We start from the raw sequence: 22,531 nt of genomic DNA, 5'->3' as shown, positions 1-22,531 counted from the left end.
CTCTCAGGAACTCTGACATTTCACAAGTTATTTCAGCTCTTGGTGCCTCACTTGAAAAATCGGTTTACTGGGAATGATAAGGATACCTCCCTCACAGGGTTCTCATGAGGATTAAATGAGACAATATATGTAAAATACTTAGACTAGTGTATTAGTTAGTGTTCTCCAGAGAAACCGAACCAATAAGATATGTGTGTATGTGTGTGTGTGGGGGGGATTAAGAGAGATTTTAAGGAATTGGCTCATAAGGTTGTGAGAGAGAGAGATTTTAAGCAATCAGCTCATGAGATTGTGGAGGCTTGTTAAATCCAAAACCGGCAGGCCAGGCCAGCAGGTTGAACACCCAGGGAACAACTGCAGTTCAAATCTGAAAGCTCTCTGCTGGCAGAGTTCCTTCTTGCTTTGGGAGAGGTCAGTCTTTGTTCTGTTGAGACCTTTAACTAATTCGATGAGGCCCACCCACATTGTGGAGGGTAATCTGCTCTACTCAAAGTTCACTTATTTAAATGTTAATCTCATCTAAAAAACATCTTCACAGAAATATCCAGAATGATGTTTGACCGAATATCTGGGCATTGTGCGCAGCTAAACTGATACATAAAATTAGCCATCATAAATCTACCCCGTGACAACCTGGCACGTATATGCATCTCCTTAAGCCATACTTAATCTCCGAATAAAGACAATAACAAGGTCATACTTCCACCTAATATCATAGAAATATCTTGCAGATAACTGAAAAACACATTAATCCTCTGCCCAGAAGAGGATGCAAAGTCCTTGGTTGATATTTACTCTTCTCTTTGATATCTCATAACTTAAATATTATGATGTAAAGTTAATAATACTTAAATACAATGATAAAAGGTCAGTACATCTTATGTTACAATGATAAAGGGATAAAAAAGGGAAGAAAACAAAGATATCTACTATACACACATATACAAATACAACAAAATAAGGAAGAAATGCTGATGACAACTACAGTCCTCATTTCTGAAAGTGAGCACACAGTTGTAGTTGGCATTTTTATAACTACCTTCTTCCCCTGCCCATTCCATATTCCCTTTGCCCTCAGCAAGCACCTCGGCCTGTCATGGTTCTTTACTTGGTGGAGTGACCCAAATATTCATTCTTGAAGAATGTGGCCCGTCAGTCGTCCTGCCTGAGTAGTGTTGTAGTTTTCCATTCACTTTAATCACAGGGCCTGTTAATACTAAGAGATACTGGAAAGGCTCCCCTGTACTTGAGACATACTTTTCCTTACCTCCCTTGTGGAGTAGCAATCCAACTTCCTCTTGGTAGTCAAGATCAACCACCCCAGTCAACACAGTAACTCCCTTATTTGCCTGTTGATTCAGAGGGTTAAGGAGCCCCCAAAATGGCTGGGTAGCAGTCTTTAACTTCCAGTTCAATGGAATCATTGTGTCTCCTGGTGGAAGCATCCCTCCATTTGGAACTAAGACCTCTGGGCAGTAGAACAGAAGTTGTGGGGACAGAAAGCAAAAATTTTACTATTGGGTTACTAGGGATAATAGTGAGTGGTATCACTCCCAATACTTGATTCCTGGCCTTGTGAATACTGGCCATGGGAGAAACAGCACCAAATATTGGACACTGATCCAGAGCAAATACAGCCTTCAGGAGAACCTTGCCTCAGCGCTGCAAGATACTGCCACCTAGCTGGCATTGTAACTGAGTCTTCAAAACATCATTCCAGGGCTTCCCTGGTGGCGTAGTGGTTGAGAGTCTGCCTGCCGATGCAGGGAACACAGGTTCGTGCCCCGGTCCGGGAAGATCCCACATGGCGTGGAGCGGCTGGGCCCGTGAGCCATGGCCGCTGAGCCTGCGCGTCCGGAGCCTGTGCTCCACAAAGGGAGAGGCCACAACAGTGAGAGGCCCGGGTACCGTAAAAAAAAAAAAAAAAAAAAAAAAAAAACATCATTCCATTGTTCTTTCAAGCCAGCTGCTTCAAGATGGTGGGGAACATGGTAAGACCAGTGAATTCCATGGGAATGGTACCATTGCTGCACTTATTTGTTGTGACATGAGTTTCTTGACCGGAAGCAATGCTGTGTGGAATGCCATGACGGTGGATAAGGCATTCTGCAAGTCCACAGATGGTAGTTTTGGCAGAAGCATTATGTGCAATAAAGGCGAGTCTGTATCCAGAGTGTCTCTTCCAGTAAGAACAAAATGCTGCCCCTTCCATGATGGAAAGTCTAGTGTAATCAGCCTGCCACCAGGGAATGGTGCCATATTGGGGACTCAGTGTTGGTCTCTTCTGCTGATTGGGCATTCGGCAGTGGCTATAGCCAGGTCAGCCTTAATGAATGGAAGACCAGGTTGCTGTACCCATGCCTAACCTCCATCACTGCTACCATGGCCACTTTGTTCATGAGCCCATTGGGTGATGACAAGGATGACTGAGGAAAGAAACTGGTATCCACAAAATGGGTCATTCTAACCACTTCATTGAAATCCTCCTCTGCTGAGGTTAGTCTCTGGTGAGCCTTCACATGGGACACAAATATCTTCATTTTTACCCATTCAGAGAGGTCCATACCTCTTTCCCAGACTTCCTTGTCACCAGTTTTCCAATCATGTTCCTTCCAAGTCCCTGACCATCCAGCCAAATCATTGGCCACAGCCCATGAATCCATATATAATTGTACACCTGGCCATTTCTCCTTCCAAGAAAAATAAGTAACCAGGTGCACTGCTTGAAATTCTGCCCAGCAGGGGAGTACATGTGCTGTCAGGGTGTGCTTGGCCTGATCAACCTACCACTTTCATTTCACGATGGACTGCTGCCGTGCACACCCAACTGAATGCCTTGGTGGGTCAGATTACAACCAGTTCATGATCGGCAGCTCAGACCGCGTGTTAACTTGGTGGCCCATGGTTAAGTGTTCAGTCGCTACTAAGGCCCAGTAACAGGCCAAAAGGTGTTTCGCCAAAGGAGAGTAGTTAATTGCAGAGGATGGCAGGGCTTTGATTCAAAACCCTAAGGCCCTATGCTGTGATTCACCTATAGGGTCCTGCCGAAGGCCCCAGACAGCATCCCTATCTGCTACTGATACCTCAAGCACCATTGGGTCTGCTGGGGTATATGGCCCAAATGGCAAAGCAGCTTGCACAGTAGTCTGGACCTGTTGCAGAGTCACAGAGCCTTCTCTTGTTCTGGGCCCTACTCAAAACTAGCAACTTTTCAGGTCACTCAGTAAAGGGATGGAAGTAACACATCCAAATGAGGAATATGTTGCCTCCAAAATCCAGAGGCTTCCTAGGCTTTGCGCCTCTTTTGGTTATGGGAGGGGCCAGATAAGGATAAGAACAACTTATCCTTCACCTTAGAAGGGGTATCTGACATGCCCCACACCACTGGGTCCCTAGGAATTTCACTGAGGTAGAAGGCCCCTGAGTTTTTGTTGGATTTATTTTCTACCCTCTGACACACAAATAAATGTCTTACCAGTAAGTCTGGAATAGTTGCCACTTCTTGCTACTAGGTCCAATCAGCATATTGCCGTCAATGAAATGGACCAGCGTGACATCTTGTGGAAGGGAAAGGTAATCGAGATCCCTATGAACTAAATTACGACATAGGGTTGGAGAGTTGATATAACCCTGAGGTAGAACACTGAAGATGTAATGCTGGCCTTGCCAGCTGAAAGCAAACTGCTTCTGGTTGTCATTATTAACAGGGATGGAGAGGAAAAAAAAATTGCCAGATCAATGGTTGCATACCAGGTACCAGGGAATGTGCTAATTCCCTCAAGGGATGAAACCACATTTGGTACAGCGGCTACAATTGGATTCACTACCTGGTTTAGCTTATGATAATCCATTGTCATTCTCCAGTATCCATCTGTCTCCTGCATAGGCCAAATAAGCAAGTTTAATGTGGATGTGGTGGGAATCACCACCCTTGCATCTTTCAAGCCCTTAATAGTGGCACTAATCTCTGCAATGCAGTGTTTCTTTTGGTTTACTATTTTTCTAGGTAGAGGCAATTCTGGTAGCTTCCATTTGTCCTTTCCCACCATAATAGCCCTCACTCAACAGGGCAGAGAGCCAGGGAGGGGATTCTTACAGTTCCTGAGTATGTCTATCTCAATTATCCATTCCAGAACTTGGGGGAAAAACCACAGGATGGGTTCAGGGTCCACTGTGAGATGGACTTGAGCTAAAACTTCATTGATCACCTGATTTCCATAAGCGCCTACTCTGACTGGTGGACAACAATGATGTTTTGGGTCTCCTGAAATTAGTGTCAATTCAGAGCCATCGTCCAGTAATCCCTGAAAGGTCTGATTATTTCCTTTTCCTCAACATACAGTTATCCTGGTAAAGGCTGTAGGTTCTTTTGGGAAAGCTTAGGGGAAAAATTAACAGTATACATTTTTGGCAATGGAGAGCGTCTCTCATTAAAGGGGTTCTAAGTTTGCACACTGGGTCAAGTCTGGGAATTGAGCGGCCATGACTCTCTGTTTTTATTATTCAAGTTAAGCTTTTGTTCTCTTGACTTAAAACTCTTCCACTTATACAGATCAAGTTAAGAATTTAGTAGACTTCCCATCTATTACACTTCCACCAAAGAATATCAACCATACTCCCAGTAACCACATAACAGAAATTAAAAAACAAACCAACTAAAAAACCTTTCATGGTCATTTTGCATTTTTCATCACAATAAATTATTTCATATTTTTAAAGTCATGTTTTAATTCTTCTTAGATTTAAAAGAATTTCCGTTGGAAATTTAAATTTTCAAGTAACTCTGATGCTTCAGGAAGCTTAGCCATTATTATCTTTTTAGAGATATGTGAGGTTCAGAGTAGGTATCACCTCTGCTCAATCTCACACACATAATACCGCAGTCTCTCACAGTTTCTAAATTCAGATCACAACCACACACTGTCTTCCATCCAGATCTTAACTTGCATAAGTTGCATTCTAACACACACAAAAACACCTTTACCAAATCTCTTGCATGACCTCCCACTCAATCATACTCAAAACATCAAAGTCACAACGTTATAATCACCAGCCCTTTTACTGCCATATGCAGAGACTTGGGTACAGTCACAAACCACTTTCACATACTTTATATATTTCACCCAACACCCCTCCCAGTGATAGGCTCAAGTGCAAACCATCTAAGGTACAGTCACAAACCACATGTTCTCACAGATACTATATTTCCTCACACTTAAGAGATGTAGCTTCTGGCCTCAGCAAGATTAAAAAGCTTTACCATAGATGTGTCCCTTATCGCAGATAATCGTACTAGTTTCCATCCCTCTGGATTAATTCTAGCCTGTCACACACACTTAGACACACAATGTCACCTCACACCGCCCCCCCCACCACCCACGAACGGCTCAGGACCAGCTCGCCTGCCCCAGGGATCTGTGATTCATCCACTGGGTCCCTCCTAGTTCGAACAGACCAGCTTCCTCCCTTCGCTGGTGAAATTAACCTGCGGACACTCGCCACACCTAAACCCTCCCGGTAGTCATAGGTGGACCCAGCACAGACAGCCTTCCACAGAACGTTGTGAGGTCACTGCCAGCATAGCCAGCCGCGCTACTCGCAAGCATGCGTAATCAATCACACGGTCTCAAAGCACCACTGACAGGTAAGTCACATCACATTTCGCCACCTCACAATCACTGCATGTGGCCGAGCTCACTGCTTGAACCTACACGAATATGTAGCACATCCACTTTCACATACAGATTTCCTCACGCATGACACCCTCACAGTCGGTGTCACATAATCATCTGCCTCTCGATGAGACGCACCCCCGCGTACGTAACGGACTCACAGAATACATCTCGCATCGCAACCGCGGAGAGAACCATCCAGAGGATGGATCTCTCCACACCAGACAACAGTTCTCTTAAGCCAGCGAACGTGCACATTGGGAGGGTCCGGACAGCCACCGTGTCAGGTTTGAAATCCGTCCTCAGAGAAATCTGAGGTTCCGAATTCAGACCCCAAACCCAGGTGTGAGCCACGCAAACTGGGTGGTTGTGTCGTCACTCCAAGCCCGAGTGAAACAGCGCAGGTGCGGCCGGAAGTCGGGCGGAAGACCTACCTCTTTAGCCTCCCGGGCTCCTTCCTCTAGGACTAAGTTTCCCAGAGGACACGGCTTTCCAAAGCTACTTCCGGTCAGAACGTCGGTTGAATGGTCGGCCGCAGAGGCAGTTGAGGGCTTCCCCTCAAGGGTAGAGTAGGCAGGGCTCGGCGTGCGGCTTCGCCGGGAAGTCCAATCAGAACTTGGACCAGAGCTCCTCCTGAGGATGCTGAAGGTGAGGAATCCTGTAGCCCCAGGAGTGGGCAAGAGGAGTGTCTGGAGTGTTAGGCCTCTTAGTGCGGGAGCAGACCTAGGGAGAGTAGATTAGTCTGTGCGTGCGTGACGAAAATTAGTCTCATGACTAAGGGTATTTGGCTGTTTGTTGTGACAGCAACTGGATTCGTGCTTTTGTGACCGTTGTAATTTTGTGCATTGGCCATATGTGTAAATGGAGTTTGTATGTGTTTATGATCATGATTGCGGGTGACTATTTGTGTAAGCCCCATTTACATACAAAAGAAAAGCACATTTACACAAACATTTAAACCCAGGCTCACCGTAATCAGGCAGTTAGGAAGACATTCCAGTAGTCACCTATAGATTCATACACACGTCATAAAGCCAAAGCCACATAATCCCACCATCCCCCCCGTGTTTATCATCATCACACAACCTCAAAGTGACTTATATAGTAAAAAAAAAAAAAAAAAGAAAGGAAACAAGAACAAACAACCTACCGTATGCCCACTTAGTCGGTGTCCTCAACAGTTATCTGAAGAGCTCACACACATCACCAAGAATTAGAGAAACATAGTCTTCATGGTCACAGACAACATCTACTCCACATCACACTCAAAGTCACACAAAATTTGAGCTTCCAGAAAAGCCTAGTATCTCATAATTTTTCTCTACCTCACTACTTCTGCCATTTCCCTTAGAAACACCTCGAATTGGAGGAAAGAATGGCACTGTTGCACATCCAAAAACAGTGTCTAAGATGATTAGGTGCTGCATCTTACCTGAAATTTTCACATTAACCTTCAAAATTCCTTTGTTATATTACTTCATTTAAAGTAAAAGTTATCTATAATTCTTCACCCACTCTGAACATTTTATTGCAAATGCTTTCACCCTCTATGTACATACATATATGCTTATGTTCATGAGTATTTTTTCCCAAAGATTAGAACACAATATACATTGTTTTGTAATTCCTTATTAAAAGATATTTAGGTCTTTTTTGCCTGTATTTAGGGATAAATTTCAGAAGATTTTCCAGGATGTGGTTTTTTAAATTCTCACCGGTACTTCAGACTAAAGACTCAAGTATTTATTTTGCTCCGGACATCTTTGTTCTATTTCTTCTTTTCAGTGTTGCTTTAGTGTCTATTTTTGAAGTTCCTGTTACACAAGAATGTTAGATATAACCAAAGATCTGTTACATCTTTTGAGTCATTTTCTCTTTCCCTGACCTTTTCATAAGGTCCATTTCCTTTTCTTTTTCCTCTTAACTCAGTGAGAATCTGGTCAGGGTAGGTCTGAGCAGGCCAGTTGGGTCGATTTTATCATAGTGTTGGGACACTGGTTTTCCTCTCTAGATCCCTCCTGCTAAAGAGCCTGGGCCCAGTCTTTCTTGAATCCATAGCTGGATTCCCTCCTTGCTTTGAGTAAGGTTGGGTTTTGTTCATCTTTTCTCTGATCTTTTATGTATGTGTGTATGGGGTCTGGGAGTAGGAGATGTGAAGTGGGGGAAATGTCATTCTGAGTTAGCACATTGGGAGCTCAGAGGCAAGATCATCTCATGTTTGTTTTTGTTTATTTTTAAACCCCTCTCATTCAGCAACACTTTCTTTGGACTGTGAATTTCTTCTAAAGTGGAACTAAGAAGACAACTAATAAATACATTGAATTCTAAAAAAAAGCCATGGCCCATGTAAGTTGTTGTTTTCTTGTTCCTCATTGAAGTAGTCCTCTTTTTTTCCTATAGGTCATGTGAATATTTTCATTCTTCATCCTGATATTGTTACCTAACTGAATATCACACAGTAACTTGCCAGTGAGTGAGTAAGTGATTGTGCCAAAAATATAGGATCTTCCTTTTTTGCTCATCTCTCTAACCAGTTTATATACTCATTCAGTAAATCATTACTTATTTCCCATATGCTGAGTCTTCTGCCAGAATAAGGAAAGAACAGAAATAGTATCCTTTTGAGGGAAATATTGATGTTCCTCTTGTCAGAACTTTGGTTTGATGAACTGATTTAACAAATATTTATTGAATACTTACTATGTGATAGGCATTCTTTTAGGTAACTAGGAATAAATCAGTGGGGGGTAAAAATCAGACACATACAAATCATTCCTTGTGGAACCTGACTTGTAATGAAAGAGACAGAAAGTAAATAATCAACTTATATAGTACAAGACTTACGACACACATATATATGTGCATATGTATGTATGTATATACATTATATATATATATATATATATATATATATATATATATATGGTCAACTCTCCATATCTGTGGGTCCCACATCTATGGATTCAACCAACTGTAGATTGAAAATCTTCAGGAAAAAAAATTCCAGAAAGTTCCATAAAGCAAAACTTGAATTTGCTCCATGCAAGCAGCTATTTACATAGCGTTTACATTATATTAGGTATTATAAGTAATCTAGAGATGAGTTAAAGCATGTGGGAGGATATGTGTAGGTTATACGCAAATACTATGCCATTTTACATGGGACTTGAGCATCTGCAGCTTTTGGTATCTGCGGGGGTCCTGGAACTAATCCCCTGTGGATACCAAGGGATGACTGTGTATATGTAGTGAACAAAATAATTGTATGGTAAAACTAAGACGAAAGAGCAAATATATGTCTTATCAATCAATAACTGTATATGAGTTCTCTTTGTTTGTTTTGTTTTAATTTTAATTTTGGGGTGCGTTGGGTCTTTGTTGCTGCACTCAGGCTTTCTCTAGTTGCAGCAAGTGGCGCTACTCTTCATTGCAGTGCACGGGCTTCTCACTGCGGTGGCTTCTCTTGTTGTGGAACATGGGCTCTAGGCACGTGGGCTTCAGTAGTTGTGGCACGTGAGCTCAGCAGTTGTGGCTCACGGGCTCTAGAGTGCAGGCTCAGTAGTTGTGGCTCATGGGCTTAGTTTCTCCATGGCATGTGGGGTCTTCCCAGACCAGGGCTCAAACCCATGTCCCCTTCATTGGCAGGCGGATTCTTAACCACTGCACCACCAGGGAAGTCCCTGGATATGAGTTTTAACATACCTATTAAGAGAAAAAGTCTTTCAGATTGAGTCACAAAGAAAAATTCAACTCTCTGCATCAGATGCTTAAGTGATTCAGTGATTCAGAAAGTTTAATAAAAGGATGGACAAATTATACCAGGCAAATGAAATCTAAAGGAAAACATACTAAACTTTAGGCCATATCACACCATTAAACATGGCAAAGAGGGACTTCCCTGGTGGTCCAGTGGTTAAGAATCCGCCTTCCAATGCAGGGGATGCGCGTTCCATCCCTGGTTGGGGAACTAAGATCCCACATGCTGTAGGGCAACTAAGCCCATGCCACAACTAGAGAGCCCGTGTGCTGCAACTACAGAGCCCATGCTCTCTGGAGCCTGCACACCACAACTAAAGAGCCCATACTCTGCAAGGAAAGATCCCACGTGCTGCAACTAAGACCTGACACAGTTGAAAATAAATATATTTTTTTAAAAAAACATGGCAAAGAAGGACACTACATAATTCTGAAGTGTAAATTTCAAAGTGAAGCTAAAATTGTTATGAATTACCTACATATAAAATATTACAGCAGCAACTTTCCTAAAACAAATAGAAAAGCAGGTAGAAGAAGAAATAGATACTTGCCAGCGGTAGGGGATATTAGTTAACCGTCTTAGTCAAAGTCAAGACAAGTGGACAAAATTTAGTTAAGGATATTGAAGTACTAAATCACATACTCCATCAAATCTATCTTATTGATATACATGAAATGCTAATAGTAGTGAATATGCATTTTTAAGTATCCATGGACCATTCAGAAGAAAATGACAAAATATTAGGCTGTAGTAAAGCCCAAAAAGTACAAATGGTAGACAATATTCTCTGAACACAGTGAAATACAACTAGAATTTAATTACAGAATCAGAAAAATTGTTATTCTTACCAGCAGTTTATAAAATCTGTCTTAGTAACTGCTGAATCAAAGAAGAAATATAATCTAAAAAGTGAAAAATTTCTCATGTCAGTGATAGCACTACATATTGGAACCCATGGAATTTAGTTAAAGCAGGACTCTAAGGGAAAAGTCATAGATTTAAATGCTTCTAACAAAAAATAATGAAAAATTGTAAGTTAAAAATAAGTAGAAAGAAATCTGGAAGGGATTTACAAAGATAAAAATTACATGTGTTACAAAACAGGAAAAAATTATAACTAATAAGATAAATCAATAAGTTAAATCACTAACCTTTGAATCATGAATGAAAAGGGAGAAAGCACAAATATACAAAATGAAAAGAGGAAAATCCACAGAAACAAAGGAAATTCAATAGACTCTTGAAAAAGATACTGTATTTGATTCTTTGCAAATACATTTTATTTATTCACATATACACCATTTTCAATTGCTCTCTCTTCTTGAGATCTGAATTTCTGTTTGATATCATTTCTTTTTGGCCTGAAGACATTTCCTTAGCATTTCCTGTAGTTTGTATCTTCTAGTGACAAATCCTCTCAGCTTTCTTTATGTGAAAATGTCTTTATTCCTCCTTTATTTATAAAATAAGTCAGGACTTGCATCCTCCTCCTCTATTTTCTGGAAGAGTTTTTTTTTTTATAGAATTAGTATTATTTATTCCTTAATTGTCTGATAGAGTTCACCAGCAAAAAGCATCTGTGGTAGGCAGAATAATGAGCCCCCCTCAAAAAAAAACTGTCTACGTGCTAATCCTAGAACCTTTGAATAGGTTACCTTACGTGGCAAAAGAGACTGCAAATATGATTAAATTAATGCTTCAAAAAATAAATTTATTTATTTATCTATTTATTTTTGGCTGTGTTGGGTCTTCGTTGCTGCATGCAGGCTTTCTCTAGTTGCAGCAAGCGAGCGGTGGCTGCTCTTCATTGCGGTGCACGGGCTGCTCACTGCGGTGGCTTCTCTTGTTGCAGAGCACGGGCTCTAGGTACGCAGGCTTCAGTAGTTGTGGCATGTGGGCTCAGTAGTTGTGGCTTGCGGGCTCTAGAGCACAGGTTCAGTAGTTGTGGCACACGGGCTTAGCTGTTCTGCGGCATGTGGGATCTTCCTGGACCAGGGATTGAACCTGTGTCCCTCATTGAATCCGGCAGGTGGATTCTTAACCACTGTGTCACCAGGGAAGTCCCCCAAATTAATGCTTTTGAGATGGGGAGATTATCTTGGGTTATCTGAAGATAACCCAAAGAGGATGTGAGTATGGAATATGCATACTTCGGTTAAAAAAATGCAACATTACTGGCTTTGAAGATGGAGGAAGTGGGCCATGAGCCAAGGAACATAAGTAACCTCTAGAAGCTAGAAAAGGTGAAGAAATGGACTCTTTCCTAGAGCTACCAGAAAGGTGCACAGCCCTGCCAACACCTTGATTTAGTCTAGTAAAACCCTTGTTGGACTTCTAACCAACAGATCATAAATTTGTTGTTTTAAGCTACTGCATTTGTGGTGATATGTGCAGCATCAGTAGAAAACTAATACACCATCTGAGTTTAGAGTTTTCTTCATGGGGAGACTTTAATTTCTTTAATAGATAAAGGGCTTTGGTTTTTTTTTTTTTCTTGAATTAGTTTAGTAATTTGTGCCTTTCAGGGAATTAGTTTATTTCAACTTAGATGTCAAATTTATTGGCAGAAAGTTGTTCATAATATTCCCTTATTATCCTTTTAATGCCTGTCAGATCTACAGTAATGCACACTTTTAAATTCCTGATATTGATAATTTATGTGTTCTTTTCTTGATCAGTATACTAGCAGACTGTCAATTTTATTGGTCTTTTCAAAGAACCAGCTTTTAGTTTTACTGGTTTTTCTCTCTAGTTTGCCCTTGCTGTTTCACTGATTACTGATCTTATTTATTCTTTTCTTTGTTCCGTATATTTTAGATTTAATTTTCTCTTATTTTTCTAGCTTAAAATTCCCTTTCTTCTTTCACCCGTGGGTTATTTAGAAGAGTGCTCTTTAACTTCCAAATATTTGGGAACTTTTCCAGATCTTTCTGATAGTTCATTTTTAATTTAATTCTGTGATGGTCGAGGAACATACTCTGTAATTTCTATCCTTTTACATTTATTGAGATTTGTCTTATGGCCCAAAATGTGGACAATTGGGTGAATGTTCAATGTGCAATTAAAAAAAAGGGTATTATACTGTTGGGTAGAGTGTTTATCAGTTAGGTCAAATGTTTGTAGTGGTGATCAACTCTTCTATATCTTTACTAATTTTTTTTTGTCACTTGGTCTATCAACTACTGAGAGAGGACAGTTGAAAGTTCCAGATACAATGGTGGGTCTGTTACAGTTCTGTCAATTTTTGCTTTATGGTATTTTGAAGCTGTGTTATTAGGTGCATACATATTTAGGATTGCTATATCCTCTTGACAAATTGACCCCTTGATCATGAAATGTTCCTGTTGGTAATATTCTTTGTCTTGAATTCTGTTCTCTTTATTAACATAACTGATTCAACTTTCTTTTACCGTTTTCTTCATGACATATCTTTCACCGTTTTCTTCATGGCATATCTTTTTTCCATCCTTTTATTTTTTTTAATTTTAATTTTAATTTTTTGCGGTACACGGGTCTCTCACTGCTGTGGCCTCTTCCGTTGCAGAGCACAGGCTCTGGACGCACAGCCCCAGCGCCCATGGCTCATGGGCCCAGCCGTTCCACAGCATGTGGGATCCTCCCGGACCGGGGCACGAACCCGTGTCCCCTGCATCGGCAGGCGGACTCTCAACCACTGTGCCACCAGGGAAGCCCCATCCTTTTATTTTAACCTATTTTAAGTGTATCTCTTATAACAGCATATACTTTGGTTCTACTTTTTTACCCAGTCTGACAGTCGCTGCCTTCAAGTATCTACACGGGGTTTAGCAAGCTATGGCATGCTGGCTAAATCCAGCCCACAACCTGTTTTCCTCTGGCCCTCAACCTAAGAATGGTTTTGCATTTCAGAAGGGTTATAAATAAGAAAAAAGAATATGTTATAGGGACTATATGTGATCCACAGAGCCTAAAATATTTACTACCTGACCCTATTCAGAAAAATTTTGCTGACTTCTAGATAGACCATGTAAATTAAATGTAATGATTATGTTTTAATCTATCATCTTATCATCTATCCTTTCTTACTTTTTTTTTCCTATTTTCCTGCCTTCTCTTGGCCTAATCCTGTATTTTTTAGTATTCCATTTATCTCCATTATAGGATTATTAGCTGTACCATTTTTGTTTTGTTTTGTTTATTGTTTTGGGGGTTGTTCTAAGATTTCCAATGTGATTTTAAAAACAAAAAAATCTGACTAGATCTTCCAATAATTTTATACAACTTCATACATAACTCAAAAATCTTAAAACTGGATATTTCCATTTCCCCTTCCCATCTTTTTTACTACTGCTATCATATATTTTATTTCTAAATACTTTTAAACTACACGTGCTTTTTTTTCTTTTTTTCTTTCTTGCTTTTTTTTGTGGGGGTGTGGTGTGCCACTCAGCTTATAGGATCTCAGTTCCCTGACCAGGGATTGAACCTGGGCCATGGCAGTGAAAGCCCAGAATCCTAACCACTAGGCAACCAGGGAACTCCCAGTTTTTTTTTTTCTTTAAATGGTCAATTATCTTTTAAAGAAATTATGAGATGAAAACAATATCTTTCTTATTTACCTCCGAATTTATCATTTCTGGCACTCTTCATTTCTCTGTGGATAGAAGTTTTTACTTAGTATAAATTTTTTCCACCTTGAAAAACTTCCTTTAACATTTTTTGTAGCAAGGTTTGTTACTCTCAAAAAAACAAAACGGGCTTCCCTGGTGGTGCAGTGGTTGAGAGTCCGCCTGCAGATGCAAGGGACACGGGTTGGTGCCCCGGTCCGGGAAGATCCCACATGCCGCGGAGCAGCTAGGCCCATGAGCCATGGCTGCTGAGCCTGCGCGTCCGGAGCCTGTGCTCCGTAACGGGAGAGGCCACAACAGTGAGAGGCCCGCATACCGCAAAAACAACAACAACAACAAAAAACCAACAGCAGCAAAAATAAAACTCCAAGCTTTATTTCACCTTCATTTTGAGGGATGTTAATTGGAAATAGAATTATAGCCTGACAGCTTTCTTTCAGCATTTTTTCTTCCAGTTTTATTGAGATATAATTTACATACAGCACTGTTTAAGTTTAAGGTGTACAACATAATGATTTGACATACATACATCATGAAATGATTATCACAATAGTTAGTAAAATCCTTCATCTCATGTAGATACAAAAATAAAGAAATAGAAAAAAATTCTTTTTCTTGTGGGAACTCTTAGGATTCACTCTCTTAACAACTTTCATAAATAACGTTCAGCAGTGTTAATTATATTTATCATGTTGTACATTACATCCCTAGTACTTATTTATATTATAACTGGAAGTTTGTATCTTTTAACCACCTTTATCCAATCCCCCTCCCCACCCCCTGCCTCTGTTAACTGCAAATCTGATCTCTTTCTCTATGAATTTGTTTGTTTGTTTTTGAAGTATAACTGACCTAACAACACTGTTAGCTTCTGTTACACAACATAGTGACTTCATATTTTTATACATTTCAAAATGATCACCATGATAAGTCTAGTTATGGTATGTCACCATAGAAGAATATTACAGAGTTATCTACTATATTGCCCACACTGTACATAGCAGTCTTTCTTTCTTCCTCCATCTCTCTCTCTCTCTCTCTCTTTCTCTCATTATTTTAGGTTACTCATCACTCAAGTTCAAACGCATTTTAACAACTCTGCATGTTTTGCACCCTCCCCAACTTTTCCTGTTTTTATCATATTTTACATCTTTTTGTTTTGCATATATATCCCTTAACTACTTAATGCAGATATAGATTATTTTCCTACTTTTGTCTTTTAACTTTCCTACTAGCTTCATGGCTAATTTACTACTTTACTGTATATTTGCCTTTACAGATGAGATTTTTCCTTCTGTAATTTTCATGTTTCTAGCTGTGGCCTTTTCTTTTTCACTTGGAGAAACATTTTTTGTAAAGCTGGTTTGGTGGTGCCGAAGTCTTTTAGCTTTTGTTTGTTTGTAAAGAGTTTGATCTCTCCATCAAACTGAATGAAAGCCTTGCCAGGTAGAGTACTCTTGGTTAGGATTTTTCCTTTCATCACTTTAAATATATCATGCCACTCCCTTCTGGACTGCAGAGTTTCTGCTGAAAAGTCAGCTAATAGCCTTATGGGAGTTCCCTTGTATGTAACTTATTGCTTATCACTGTTTATCCAATCTTCTCCTGAATTCTTTGAACATCTTTACAATCGTTACCTTGAACTCTCTATAGGGTAGATTGCCTATCTCCACTTCACTTAGTTCTTCTTCTGGGGTTTTATCTTATTCCTTCATTTGGAAGATGTTTCTCTGTCACCTCATTTTGCCCAGTTGGCTGTTTTTATTTCTGTGTTTCTGATAGATTGGTTACCTTTCCCAACCTTGGAGAAGTGGCCTTTTGTAGGAGACATCCTCTGTGTCCCAGCAGCGCTCTCCCCTCTGGGCACTAGAGCTATATAGTCTAGGGGTGCCCCATATTTGGGCTGCGTGGGTCCTTCTGTTGTGGTGGGCTGACTACTGTGGGCAGTCTGGTTGGTGTGGCTGGCTCCTGGTCCAGTTGTCTGCCAGGCCCTGTCTTATGCAGAGGCTGATGGGCACTGGTTGGCAGAGCTGGATCACGAGACTGCTGGCAGTGGGACCTACTGGTGGGTGGAGCCAGGTTCTGGAGTGGGTGGTTGTGGGGCTGAGGGTCCCATATCTGGTGTCATCATGCTGGTGGGTGGGATCAGTTCCTGACATGGTTTGCTGCAGGGCTGAAAGCTGCTACTGGCCTGCTAGTGAGTGGGGCATATCAAGGTTATGAAAGGGAGATGTGCTCTGTCCATCTTTGGAAAATATAGTCTGCACTGGGTGTTTACTAAAGAATTTGCATTAAAAGTAAAAATGCTTAGTCATAATGAGGAAGAAAAATCATCAGGTCCTTTTTCTGAAGATGGAGATTTTCATAAGAAATTTTGGAAAAATTTACAACTATTTAACTTAGTTGGGAACCTCTATTTATTTTCTAAATTTCTAGATGAGTGATTAACAGAAGTTTTCCACCCTATGCTAGAGGATGTGTGTGCAGAAATTGAATTGTTTAAGAGTATGTGGGCACTCTGCTTTAGTCTCACTAAATTTATTTTTGACCCATACAAGCTTCCAGCCTTAGCCTATATACTCACTGTACCATCCCTTTCCTGCAGTGCCTTCTTTTAGCAGTGCTTCTTCCTTTTGAAAAATGTTTCTTATAATTTCAAAAACAGTACTGTGATTTGTCATTTTAGGGGTTGGTGATGTTCAAAGATGTGGCTATAGATGTCTCTCAGGAGGAATGGGAATGCCTGAACCCTGCACAGCGGAATTTGTACAAAGATGTGATGTTGGAGAACTATAGCAACTTGGTTTCACTGGGTAAGGTTATCTGCCTCTAATAATTCAGAATCTGTTTCTTGGAATTTCTGCTTTCTCCACTATGAATTTTAGGGCTACCTTTCCAATAACTAGATGGATTTTCTCTTTGTGTAGAAATGAGCACAGCCAAGTGGAGTTGCACCTTCATTTTCTCTATCCTCACATCTTACTCTGGTCCTTTCTTATAATTGACTTTCTTCCTTGAAAATTAAGGAGCAGAATTGAAATTCTGTACCATTAAAGCATAACATAGTCAAAGAAACCAGGCTTTGTCTTTTGTTTCACTCGCACTGTGCTGAATGTGCAGATGCACTAGTGTAGATAAAACTAAGCACATGGGTCCTGGGTGCAAAGCTCTTTAGCCTTCCCAATTAGTGTAGTAAGGGACTGAGTCAAGAAATGTCATTTACATTTACAGCTCAAATGAACACTGTTCTATTTACTGCAACAAATGTAAACAATTTGCATTTGGAAGTTGCATTCTAAGAACTTTACATTTAACATGGAAAAGTATCTGAGAATAAGTATTTCAGGAAATTCCTTTTGTTCTCAAAGGAAAATAAGGAGTGAAAGGTTATATAACTTAAATAGCATTTTACCATCTATTTGTTTGTTTTGTTTCTTATGATCCTGAGTTTACCTGTATATGAGAATTTCACTTTTCTTTCTTCTCTAGACCTTATCGAGTACCGTCTTGTCCTATAGGTTTTTAAAAATAAATTCTGAAACACAGTATTTGAATACTTTCATTTCCACCTCATCTCCATTTCTTTTCTTATAACCAGGACTTTCTATTTCTAAGCCAGCTGTGATCTCCTCATTGGAGCAAGGCAAGGAGCCCTGGATGGTTATGAGGGAAGTGATAGGAGACCAGTTCCCAGGTGAGTAAGCTATAATCAGGAAGCAGAAAGTTGTTGTGAGGAGTAGGCCAACTGGTAAGAATGTTGGTTATATTAAGGTTATAAGGTTAATGTAAGGTTGTATTAGACAGAATAATTAGGGAAAATCTGAATTCAAAACTTATTGCAGTGTTACAGTAATCAAACAATGTGGTACTCGCATAAAGACAGACATATAGATGAGTGGAATAGAATAGAGAGTCTAGAAATAAACCCTCAGATATATGACAAAATGATTTTAGATAAGAGTGCCAAGACCATTCTATGGGGGAAAGGACTGTACTCTTAACAAATGGTGTTGGGGAAACTGGATACCCACATGCAAAGGAATAAAATTCCTTATGCCATATACAAAAATTAACTCAAAGTGGATCAAAGAACTAAATCTAAGACCCAGAACTATAAGACGCCTAGAAGAAAATATAGGGGAAAAACTTCATGACATTGGATTTGGCAGTAATTTCTGGGCTATGATACCAAGGCACAGCAAAAATAGACAAATGGGAGTACATCAAACTTAAAAAACTTCTGTTCATCAAAAGATGCAATCAACAGAGTATTAATTTTCTTTTTTTTTTTTTTTTTTTTTTTGCGGTACGCAGGCCTCTGACTGCTGTGGCCTCTCCCGTTGCAGAGCACAGGCTCTGGACGCACAGGCTCAGCGGCCATGGCTCACGGGCCCAGCCGCTCCGCGGCATGTGGGATCTTCCCAGACCGGGGCACAAACCCGTGTCCCCTGCATTGGCAGGCAGACTCTCAACCACTGTGCCACCAGGGAAGCCCAGAGTATTAATTTTTAAAAAAAATTCATATAAGTTGCTTTGCTAGGTGATGAGAATACATTTTTTAAATGTTATAAAGACATTTTTAATCTAGTAGTGGATCGAGAACATATGAATATATTTTCTAATAAAATATTTAGGAAAAATTAATTGATTAGAAATTGTGAAAATTAAAGCAAATGACTACATTGAGGAGATGGAGATGGTAGAGGGCTGATTAGAAAGGAAGGAGTAGGACCCTAGGAAAGTATAGGGTCCTGAAGGCTAAGAGCAGGTTCATTCCACAAGTTAGAGCAGGGGTCCCCAACCCCTGGGCTGTGGGGGTTGAGCTCTGTTGATTGCATCTTTTGATGGACCGGTACTGGTCCACGGCCTGTTAGGAACCAGGCTGCACAGCAGGAGGTGAGCAGTGGGAGAGTGAGCAAAGCTTCATCTGCCGCTCCCCATCGCTTGCATTACTGCCTGAACCATCCCCCACTGCCCCCGGGGAAAAATTTTCTTCCACAAAATCAGTCTCTGGTGCCAAGAAGTTTGGGGACCGCTGAATTAGAGGTCTTTGATGATGTCTGTAACTCATAGTACTCCAGAGCTATGAAAAGAGTATATTTCTGTTGTTTTAAGCCACCTAGTTTGTGGTACACTGTTATGTTGACTCTAAGAAACTAATACAGAGGTGAAACATGGAAAAATGATATATACTTTCCTAAATGTTTTGCTTTCATGTAAGATGTTATTCTTTTTACTAATTTTTGATACCTGGCTAGGCCTCTCCTTTTGCATGTATGGTATGGTGGTTTCTTTTTAAAAGTTTTTTACTTTGAAATAGTTATAGATTCACAGGAGGTTGCAAAGAAATGTACAGGGAAGTTCCATGTACCCTTCCTCCAGCCTCTCCCAGTGTTAACATCTTACACAACTATAGTACAATATCATACTGAAAAATTGACATTGGTATAATCCATAGAAGTTACTCAGATTTCACTACTTATATACACACTTATTTGTATGTGTGTTTCTGTGCGTATGTATAGCTCTGTGTAGTTTTATCACATATGGCCTTGTATCACGACTCCAACAATCGAAATAGATAGTACCATCACCACAAGACTCCCTCCTATTATCTCTTTATAGCTACACCCATCCCTTTCTCCCTTATTCCTAACTCTTGGTAACCATTAATCTATTCTACATCTATATAACTATGTTATTTCATGAAGTTACATAAATGGAATCCTGAAGTATGTATCCTTTTGAGATTGGCTTTTTTCTTATATATATATATATATATATATATATATATATATATATATATATGTATAACATGAATGTAAGGAACATATATATACATATGTAAATATATATATATATATATTCCTTACATTCATGTAAAAGTTTGTACTTGAAAATAAGTCTGGGATAAAGCTCAAGTATGCAATTGCTGGGTCGTAAGGTAAGCTCATTTTTAGTTTTGAAAGGAAATGCCAAACACTAGCAGTGTATGAATGATGCATTTCACTGAATCCTAGTTAGCACTTGGTGTTATCAGTTTTTCATTTTAACCATTCTGATAGGTGGGTAATGATATTTCATTATAGTTTTTATTTGAATTTCCGTAATAGAAAATCATGTTTATTTGCCATCTGTGTATCCTCTTCAGTGAATGTCTGTTCATGTCTATTGCCCATTTTATGATTTGATTGTTTGGGTTTTTTTGCTGTTGAGCTTTCAAAGTTCTTTATGTATTCTTTTGGGTTGGCCAAACAGTTCGGTTTTTTCTGTAAGATGGTTCTAGTGCACTTAGTTTTCTTTAACTTCATTCAAAACAATTTTGTTAGATTGTATTGTGATACCTGTCATATCAGAGTACATTTTTTTAAAAAATCAAAATTGGTGAATTTTTGTGTAGCTATTTTGATACTGAAGATGGAAGAAAAGAAGCAACATTTTCGGCATATTATGCCTTATTATTTCCAGAAAAGTTAAAACACAACTGAAATGCAAAAAAAGCTTTGTGCAGTATATAGAGAAGGTGCTGTGACTGATCGAACGTGACAAAAGTGGTTTGCGAAGTTTCGTGCTGGAGATTTCACACTGGATGATGCTCCGCAGTCGGGTAGATCAGTTAAAATTGATAGCAATCAAATCGAGACATTAATTGAGAACAATCAATGTTACACCACATGGGAGATAGCCGACATACTCAAAATATCCAAATCAAGCGTTGAAAATCATTTGCACCAGCTTGGTATGTTAATCACTTTGATGTTTGGGTTCCATATAGCGAAAAAAACCTTCTTGACCGTATTTCTGCATGCAATTCTCTACTTAAACGTAATGAAAACGTCCTGTTTTTAAAACAAATTGTGTCAGGCAATGGAAAATATATACTGTACAATAATGTGGAATGGAAGAGATCAGGGGCAAGCAGAATGAACCACCAAAGGCCAGTCTTTATCCAAAAAGGTGATGTTGTGTATATGGTGGGATTGGAAGGGAGTCCTCTATCATGAGCTCCTTCCGGAAAACCAAACGATTAATTCCAACAAGTGCTGCTACCAATTAGACCAACTGAAAGCATCACTCAATGAAAACCGTCTGGAATTAGTCAACAGAAAACGTATAATCTTTCATCAGGATAACGCAAGACTGCATGTTTCTTTTTCTTTTTCTTTCTTTTTTTTTTTGCGGTACACGGGCCTCTCACTGTTGTGGCCTCTCCCGTTGTAGAGCACAGGCTCCGGACGCGCAGGCTCAGCGGCCATGGCTCACGGGCCCAGCCGCTCCGCGGCATGTGGGATCTTCCCAGACCGGGGCACAAACCCGTGTCCCCTGCCTTGGCAGGTGGACTCTCAACCACTGCGCCATCAGGGAAGCCCTGCACGTTTCTTTGATGACCAGGCAAAAACGGTTACAGCTTGGCTGGGAAGTTCTGATTCATCCACCGTATTCACCAGACATTGCACCTTTGGATTTCCATTGATTTCAGTCTTTACAAAATTCCCTTAATGGAAAAAATTTCAATTCCCTGGAAGACTGTAAAAGGCACCTGGAACAGTTCTTTGCTCAAAAAGATAAAAAGTTTTGGGAAGATGGAATTAGGAAGTTGCCTGAAAATGGCAGAAGGTAGTGGAACAAAACGGTGAATACGTTCAAAAAAGTTCTTGATGAAAATGAAAACTGTGTCTTTTATTTTTACTTAAAAACCTAAGGAACTTTTTGGCCAACCCAATAGATAGGCCTTTGTTGGATATGTGACTTAAAGAAATAATTTCTCCAAGTCTATAATTTGTGTTTTAATCCTTTTAACATTGTCTTTTGCAGAGAAAAGTTAATTTTGATGAAGTCTAGCCTTTATTCATCTTTTAAATCTTATGAATTGTTAGGGGGTTTTGTTGTTTTTTTGTTTGGTTTTGGTTTTTGGTGTTAAGTCTAAGAACACCACCTAGTCCTAGGTCCTAAAGATTTTTCTATGTTTTTTTCTAGAACTTTTATAGTTTTACATTTTCCATTTAAATCTGTAATCCATTTTGAGTACCTTTTTGTAGAAGATGTGAGACTTCAGGTCAAGGTTTAACTTTTTGCCTATGGATGTCTAGTTCTCCATCACTATTTTTTTCAACAAGTTATCCCTTCTCCATTGAGTTACTTTTTCACCATTATCAGAAATTAGTTGAGCACATTTGTGTGGCTCCATTTCTGAGATCTATATTCTGTACCATTGATCTTTGTAACTACTCCTCTGCTAGTACCATACTTTTGATTACAGCAGTTATATAGTAAGCCTTAATATTGGAAAGAGTGATTCTTCCCACTATATTATTTTCCAAAAAAAATTTTGGCTATCCTTGGGGGCTTTTTCTTTGCATATAAATTTTAGAATAAGCTTGTCTCTATGTACAAAAAAACTTGCTGAGATTTAAATAGGAATTATTTTAAACCTATAGATGAAATTAGAGAATTAACATCTTTACTCTGTTGAGTCTTCCAATCCATGAACACAG

General features: G+C 39.7%; 1 protein-coding gene and 1 pseudogene across 7 annotated transcripts in view; one reads left to right on the top strand and one right to left on the bottom strand.

Annotated features, from left to right (window-relative positions):
• Positions 1-22,531, top strand: part of LOC116744573 (zinc finger protein 461-like) — a 38,808-nt gene that overhangs the window by 7,105 nt on the left and 9,172 nt on the right. For 2 of the 7 annotated variants that reach the window (XM_032614511.1, XM_032614509.1), the window contains exons 2-4: positions 7,926-8,018; positions 16,723-16,849; positions 17,635-17,730. In XM_032614511.1, coding sequence (XP_032470402.1) covers positions 8,010-8,018; positions 16,723-16,849; positions 17,635-17,730 — 232 coding nt within the window. In that variant the 5' untranslated portion in view covers positions 7,926-8,009. Of the gene's footprint in view, positions 1-6,184; positions 6,321-7,925; positions 8,019-16,722; positions 16,850-17,634; positions 17,731-22,531 lie in introns of those variants that run through there. The other 5 variants (XM_032614510.1, XM_032614515.1, XM_032614512.1 and 2 more) reach the window with 5 other exon arrangements.
• LOC116744714 lies at positions 1,366-5,606 on the bottom strand (annotated as a pseudogene).

Source organism: Phocoena sinus, chromosome 19 (assembly GCF_008692025.1).
Source record: "Phocoena sinus isolate mPhoSin1 chromosome 19, mPhoSin1.pri, whole genome shotgun sequence".
Classification (NCBI taxonomy): domain Eukaryota; kingdom Metazoa; phylum Chordata; class Mammalia; order Artiodactyla; family Phocoenidae; genus Phocoena; species Phocoena sinus.
Note: the sequence above shows the minus strand (reverse complement) of the source record. Positions and strands in the feature narration are given on the sequence as shown.